Source organism: Medicago truncatula, chromosome 4 (assembly GCF_003473485.1).
Source record: "Medicago truncatula cultivar Jemalong A17 chromosome 4, MtrunA17r5.0-ANR, whole genome shotgun sequence".
Lineage (NCBI taxonomy): Eukaryota > Viridiplantae > Streptophyta > Magnoliopsida > Fabales > Fabaceae > Medicago > Medicago truncatula.
The window spans coordinates 40,164,221-40,172,671 of record NC_053045.1 but is presented as its reverse complement, the minus strand read 5'-3'; the positions used below and the strand labels follow the sequence as shown (position 1 = coordinate 40,172,671).

General features: G+C 33.8%; 1 protein-coding gene across 1 annotated transcript; it reads right to left on the bottom strand.

Moving 5' to 3' along the window:
- Window positions 1-5,896: 5,896 nt before the first annotated feature.
- On the bottom strand, window positions 5,897-6,683 carry LOC11440387 (nodulin-related protein 1). The gene has a single exon (XM_003607733.4). The coding sequence runs from the start codon at window positions 6,603-6,605 to the stop codon at window positions 6,228-6,230; it is 378 nt and encodes a 125-aa protein (XP_003607781.1). The 5' UTR covers window positions 6,606-6,683; the 3' UTR covers window positions 5,897-6,227.
- Between the last annotated feature and the right edge of the window lie 1,768 nt (window positions 6,684-8,451).

The window sequence follows — 8,451 nt, the reverse complement described above, 5'->3', positions numbered from 1 at the left end:
GCACTTATATCACTACAAGAAACATTGCCTTTTGCCAGGGGCAAAATCCCTGTTAAAAGGACAAAATCCCTGGCAAACGGGACATTTGTGAGGGAAAAAACGAGGGGCAGATGGCCTGGCAAAAGCGCTCATTGCAAACACTTTGCCAGGGGCTACACCCCTGGCAGAAAAACGAGGGGCAGAACCCCTGGCAAATCGCCACGCTTTCTCCCTGGCAGAACCCCTGGCATGTTCCCTCACTTTCGTCTGCAGCTTTCCTGCACCTCTGACTACGACTGACGTCTGACTGCGGCGGCTCTGACTGAAGTGACAGCAGCAAAAAATGAGGGACATGCGAGGGGTTTAACCCCTGGCAAATGTCCTTATTTTTTAAAAAAAATATTATTTTTATGAAAACGATTTTTTTTTATTAATTAATAAAATATATTTAAATTAATTTAAAAATTGATTTTTTTTTAAATTGTTTTTGTAATACAATTAAATGGTTAAAAAATCAATTTAATTAAAAAATATATATTTAAAAAAATTAATTTTTTTTAAAACACAATTAAATGCATATAAATAAAGTTTAATCAAAGAAGACATAATTAAGATATCATTAGAATTGTTTTCCAACAATAGAAATTTTTAGTATAGTATTTTTTATGAAGCATTTTTATAAACAGACTATATAAAGCAGTTTCAACGAAAAAACACACACAAAACAAAATCCTTCTCTCTCTAAGTATGTTTTAAAGAGAGAAGCTCTGCAACACAAAAGCTTCTTCTCCGATGAGATCATGTTTTCCAGCGCGGTGGCCGGTGGTGGCACCACCGCGCCGGAGTTCGAAACCCCTCCGATTCATAAACTTTTTACATTTTTAAACATCCTTTTTCCTCCTCTTTTCAAATATCAACTCAAAATTTTCAAAACAACAACACAGAAGTCTAGATCTAAACTTTTATTTTCGAAATTTTTTGAAACAACAACCTCACAAAACTCTAGATCTACACTCCTATGTAAAGAGGAACACGAAATATTACTCCTTCTCTTCCTTTGATTTGGTTCGTGAAACTCTTGAGGGTGTGATTTGTGGTGTTAGTGTTACTGAAAATGTATGAAGGTCACAATGAAGTGTTCATGTGTTCTTCATATGTTCATCAATTTTTGTGAGTTTTTGGTGTTTGATCCGTATTTGGTATGAGAGAGAATTGAATAATAGAATTATCAAACCGGTGCTTCACTTATATAGGAAAGGGAAAAAACCAGGGCCTTTGCCAGGGACATGTCCGTCGGAAAAAGCAGTCAAATCCTAGCTTAGGTAGGCGCAGAAGTAGGCGCAGAACAGGTTGCAAATTGCGACGGAATTTGGCAAAAACCGAGGGGTTCCGCCCCTGGCAGGCCCGCAGCGCTCAGCTTTTGGCAGGCCCTTGTCAAGTCAGCTGGGAAAACGCAGGGGTTCCTTTGATTTTCGCAAACCGAGGGGCAGTTCCCTGGCTTTTTCCGTCGGTTTTCTCTGACATAGCAGAGATTCCCTCAGATTTTCAAAATTCAAACTGGCGCCTTAATAAAACCGACGGATTTTGGCAAAAAGCGAGGGGCAAATCCCTGTCTTTTGTGCCACCGGTTTTCCTTGGTATTTTCCCTGGCAAAGGGTCATTATTCTTGTAGTGTATAAACCTAATTATCATGCACCGCGCATGGCCTTATGCGCGCCGAGTGTGCCACTTAATCTAGTTATGGCATGTGTTACGAGTTCAATGTGTGCATCACACACATGTCCATACAGATTTCCCTTGTTATGCAATTCATGGTTTGCATCATGCAACATCCACACGCGCGAGGCATGTGCACTCGAGGTGTTTTCCCTTGATTTCTACACTCTTCATGGGTTTTTTTTTACCTTTGACATGTGAATGGTACTTGGGACAAAATTTCTCCAAGTTGTCTTTTGATTGGGTCAATCCACTTATTTATATATGTCGAAAAGACTATGACACCTTATATAGAGTTGTTTGGTTAGGGAAATACAAGACCCACGATGATATTAATCAATATATTACAAATTGTTTCCCGAACTGTTAGAAATCCACAAAAATTCTCTAAAAATCCTAAAATTAAATGGCAAAAAGACTCTATAAAGCACTAAAATACATGTTATGATGAGGAGTCATGCATGTATGTAAACTGGTATGAAGCACAAGTTCCCCATTATCAACGAACATGGGAAACAACTTGTTGTAAATAACGAGCACGTCAATTTTTTGGCATGATAAATGGAGTTTTTTTTTTTTTTTTTTTGCTAAATCAAGAGCAAATGACATAGAGATTAAAGGACGTCTCAACTAAGTTGGCACCCCATTATGATCCTTTGTCAACTATTCATATATATTATGACTGGTCTTTTTAAGATTCATAAGGAAATACATCATCTTCTAAGCGCTAAGATAAAAAGAAAAAATCCATTACAGGTTACAAGTGGCTTATTCCTCATTCTTTTTTGCCTAGTAACAAAAGTTTCTTGTCTATTTTACAAAATGTACACTTTCCTAAGTTATTTGTTGAGGACAAGTTTATTTGGAAGAAATCCACCATTAGGGAAATTTGTTTTAAGCGTCCTTATTTGTTTCAAAAGCCTCCCTTGAATGAGAAGCTTTAGGCCAAAATGATTTGGAATCCAACTATTTCTCCGTCTAGATCTCTCGTGGTTTAGCGATTTTTCCACAACAAGGTTCCTACAATGATATTTTAAGAGATAGAGGTTGCAACGTAATCTTCATTTGCAGCTTGTGCCACAAACTTAAAGAATCTAGCAAGCATTTATTCTTTAAATGTGATTTTGTAGGTCAACTTTGGTATTTGATTACTTCCATTTTGTTGTGATTGCTTCAATAATAATTGCCACAACAACGTAAAGTGGTTTCTAATGCAGCAATTATCAATGTGATCAATACCATATGACATGAAGAAATTACGAGTGGAGATTTAATGGTGTCATAAGTAATTGGCATTTTGACAGATAAAAATGTCATTTTTTTAAGGTGGGTTTGTTGCCAATATGCATGTATGTACTGGTTTTCAAGGTGAGCTTCATGGGGTGATGAATGGACTTGTGAGTTGTGATGGATCATAAAAAGAGTTGGAGGAAGCTTTGCTTAGAGACAAACTCTTAGCTAGTTGTTATGTTTTTCAAAATATCTAGTAAATGTTTTGTGGACCTAATGAATAAATGGTTAAATTGTATGAATTTAAAAAAAATGTAGTTTTAAATTCCTCAAATTTTTAGAGTTGGAAATCTATGTGCAGACAAAATTGTTTCTTTTGGCCTTCATCATAATGAGGTGTTTGGAGATGGATTCTACTTTTCTTTTCATTTTAAATTTTTAAAATTGGAATGTATTAAGATTTACTAAATTCAAATTTTGTTGATGTTGCTCTCTCTCAAGATTTATGTTTTCCTTGTTTTTTTACCAAGTTGTTTGCTCTCTTCTCATTTTCCTTTGTTAGGTTTATCCCTCTGGATTTTCCTAATAAGTTTTTAATGAGTCAAATGTTGAGTTGCTTTGATTATTTTGGTTTGGATTTTAGTCTAGTCTCCTCTAGAGCTTTTATATCTTTCTTTTCTCTTATTTAGTAATATTTCTAGAGCCCGACATGTGATTGGTGGCAGCCAAGGGTTGCCAATATAGATGAGATGTATTAGTTTCTCTTCTTATTCTCTACGAAAATTCTAGCAGATAAGATGAAAGATTTCTCTCATTCTCTTTCCTTGCCTCCCCTCTGAACTCTCAAACAAACCCTAAGACCATCCACAATAGTGTTGTTGTCTTCACCATTTAAGACCCGGTGTCTAATAGGTACTCCCATTGTAGAAAAAAACTTGGGGGTCTCTTAAGACCCAGGGTCTCACTTAAGACCTCATTCTTAAGTAGACCTCACACCACTTTTTAATAAAATAATCATTTTTCAATTGCTTTTGTTGAAATGTAAATGATAAAGAGTTATTGGTGGGACCCATTTAGACCTTTTGTTAGAGGGTCTCTATTGGAGTGGTTGAGTATAGGGTTGGGAATAAGCCAGGCCGGCCTACAGGGGCCTATGGCTTGACCTGTTTAAGCCTGGCCTGGTCTGGCCTGTTTATTAAAAAGGCTAGGCTTAGGCTTTTTAAAAAGTCTATTTAAGTAAATAGGTCAGGCTTAGGTTATCAAAAAAGCCTATGAAGCCTAATAGGCCGGACTGTGTGTGTGCATGTTATGCTTCATAGTGGACTTTTTAAATAGGCTTTAAGCTTTATAGTGAAATAGGCTTTTAAGGCCTTATAGTGATAAACAAGTCTTACACTGAAATAGGCTTTGAGGCCTATTAAACCTATTTAAAAGTAGACAAAATTGAATGTTTAGTGACTTTAATAGTAAGTAGGCCTGTGAATAAGCTTTCAGGCCAGACCAGGCTTTTAAATAGGTTAGGCCAGACCAAGAAAATAGGCCTATGAAAGGTCATAGGCCCGGCTCAGGCCTATCAAAGCCTGGCCTAGCCTGGCCTATTCCCAACCCTAGTTGAGTACCTATTAGGTACTATTATTAAAAAAAATTATAAAAAAAAAAAAAGTAATGTGTCCATATGAGATCCGTTTAAGACCTCAAGATTGAAGGTCTCTATTGTGGATGCTCTAAAGGTCAAATGTGGTTGTCGTTTAGAAAGATAAATGGCTTGTTTGAAACTTTAAATTAAATTAAAAGAACTCTGACGCAATGGAATTATTCAATTGAAATATCTCAATGGTATCATTGGATATTTAATTAATTTATGAGAGCATGCTCCAAAAATTTATTAAAAATCAGATTTGGACGGGAGAAAATATATTTTCGTCTTAAATGAACTTTTGAACCCCTATTTTAAAATTTAGCTTTTTGGTCCCCCTATTTTACTTTTTCTAACTTTTGATCTCCCATCCCCACAACAAAAAACTTGACCTTTGGCGACATTAAACTTCCGTAGATAAACATCTTTTTATTGGAGGTATAACCCTAAGTACATACCCACATATTATTTGTCATCACTGTAAACTATAGCGACGGATTTTACTTGTGTGACAAAACTTTTGGTCTTGCCTACGAATTTTAGTTATAGGTAAAGATTGTAATCAGAACTTACAAATCCTAAGTATGGGTACTTGCGGCTACGGATTTTACTTGCATGACAATATTTTTGGTATTATCTTCAAATTTTAGTCGTAGGTATATATAGATAGGTATAGGTACTTAGGGCTATACGTATGATAAAAGGATTTTTATGAAAATTTACTGTCACTAAAAGTTAAGTTGCTAGATACTTATGGATATAATTGTGGTAAAACAAAATTACTTATAAAAAATTTGCTGTCACTAAAAGCCAAATTTCTACGTTCTTCGAGCTATACCTACGATAAAAGGGTGTTTACTTATAGATATTTACCGTCAAATTAAGTCAAGTTTACATGTAATGGAGGTGGGGATTAAAAGTCATAAAAAATTAAAGTGGGGGCCATAAAGCTAAATTTGAAAATAAGGATTCTAAAACTTCATAAAAATAAAAATGAAAATAACGTAACCAAAAGTATATTTGAGCCTAAAATATATGCATCGGCAAAACAACATAAAACAGAACAACATTTACATAATAGAAATGTCCTATGATTAATATTAAAGTGGTGATTTTTCAAAAGCTTGCAGCTTCTACAAAATTAATGTTGGTCATCGTGATTTTGATCTGGCAGAAGTAAACGACGAACATATCATTATCACAAACTTATCTCTCTCTCTCAATTCCAAGTTTACAACTTCCAACTAGGAGGAAACCATTAGTCATAAACATAAACATGATAACTGATACTAGAAGTCTAGAGCGACTTTTCACAAAACTAGGAACAAAATTTCATGAAGCCAAAAGAGAACAAAATACTAGAAAGGAAACAGGATTGAAGTTCACCCCTATTTTCTTAATATATATGTGCAACAGAATTAGGAAAAACATAAACAAACTACATAGCCATGATCTTGGTTCAAACTATAATAAAGTAGAGAGCAGAACAAACTCTGTTACCATACCTTACATATTTGATCCATTATCACACATTACTATATCCTATCCTATATGAATTATATGATAAGATACCAACATAATAATAATGAAAGGGACGGCAAATAAAGTGTCCTTATTAATCAACACACAAGAATATGCATGCTGAAACCAAATCAGTTGATTTTGTTCATTTAAAGAAACCTCCAGCAACCTTAGCAAAATCACCACCTAGTCCACCAATCCCACCTGATCCTTCACCTTCAGGCTTAGCAGCTTCATCACTTTTGGGCTGATCTGCAGGTTTAGAAGCTGGTGGAGTAGCAGTAGTAGTGTTCTCATACTTATGCAGATAATCAGCAGCTTTATCAACATATGATCCTACACCTTTCTGATCATCCAATTTAGCATACTGACCAACTGCATCTAGAAGATCACCAGCAGCTTCTGCTGTCTTGTCTTTGTCTAAATCTTTCCCAAAACCTGACTGTGCTGCCTCTGCTACTACCTTTGCACTTGCCATTAGCTCACTGGTTGAAATCTTCTTCTCTTCTCCACTTGCTGCCATTGTTTTTTGATTTGATTGGTTATGCAAGACTTGAATAGGGTTGTTCAATTATTTATAATCTCAGTGGTGATTTGTTTTGAAGTGAAAATATCTATGAATATTGTGGTTGAAGATTTTAATGTGGGTCTACCTTATCTATTCAAACATAAATAATGCTACAGTGGGGAATACGTGTCCTTTGTAACACTATTTGTCGGCAAACCGTGTTCCTTTAACTATCACTCATTTCAATTTTCAAGTCCTTTAATCACTTCTTTTTTTGTACAAGTCTTTAATCACATTAATCACTACAATACAATTTTTTTTTTTTTTTTTTGTGAAGAGTCACTACAATACAAATAGTTTTTCCTTTCTTCTATGATTTTTCATATATTAATTATATATAAGTTTTTTAAAGAGACTAAATTTATCCATCAAAATTGTGATCGGCGAGAATTCAACTTAAACTAATCTTTTATAAGATGAAATCAAATAAAGTATAAAGTTAACTTTTATTTTAGTCTCAACAACCTGGCGCCATAATAAAAGCATCACATGGAACACACGATGTAGACTTCTATTTAATCGAATATTCGAATTTACAATAAGACTAAACTTAGTAATCATATTTTATACAAGAAGTAATCAAAAAAATGTGGGACATTACCTAAAAAAAATATGGGACACGAATTTTTGAAGAAACTTAATTTTTTTGTAGGTAATATAGGTGATAAAAACAAACTTCATGAAGACAAAAATATAACTAACTATTTTTCCTCTAAAAATATTTACTATTTTGAAATCATATAAATATGAAATATAACTAATTATTACAATATTTTCAAATTCAAAAACTGAAATGTTCAGAATAATCAATTTTGTTCTGAATATTTTTAGTACTTATCGTCTATTTTGATAATTTTTTAAGTAGCAGAAAGAAATTGTTTCATAAAAATCTGTGGACAAAAATGTAGGTACGTTGTAGAAAAATTGTTGGAGTGTATAAGACAAGTGTGAGGTACGAAGTAGATTTTTCAAGAGGAAAATCAATTCTCTTAGCCTTTCTTTGGTAGAGGTGAAAAAGAAGAGGGAGATAGGAGAGAAGTCCAACACTTCTCTTGTTTGGTTGTAGTGAGAAAGATAGAGAGTTAAAATTAATGGGTTCCACCAATTTTTGAGTCTTCACACAACTGCAAAAAAATATTACGAACTACATTCGAGAAAAATATGAACTACTTTTCTTTGAGATATTGATCTTTAAGTTAAGGCTAAAATATGGTTTTAATCCCTGCAAATATGCCTCGTTTTGATTTTAGTCCCTGTAAAAAAAAATGTTTTTGGTCCCTACAAAATTTTTTGTTTTTGAAAATAGTCCCTGGAGGGACTATTTTAAAAAACAAAAAATCTTGCAGGGACCTTTTTTAAAAACAAAATATTTTGCAGGGACCAAAAACTACAAAATTGGTTCAGTTATAATGTGTCACGTATACAAATAATCACAAAAGTAGGGTCAGGGACTATTTTCAAAAACAAAAAATTTTGTAGGGACCAAAAACAATTTTTTTTTACAGGGACTAAAACCAAAACGAGGCATATTTGCAGGGACTAAAACCATATTTTAGCCTTAAGTTAATCAATATTTAACTAATAACTTAAATTAATTTGTTAAAAAAACAAATAATTTATATTAACCAAATTAATTAGTTTTCTTTTTATTTGGTATAAGGGTATTTTTGTCATTTAAAAAAATACATAATTCTCACTCTTCTATTTCTCTTATATTTCTCTTATATTTCTCTTCTACCAAACCATACATCAAATCTACTCTATTTCTCATCTTTTTCTCTCTTCTCACTCTCTCTCTTAC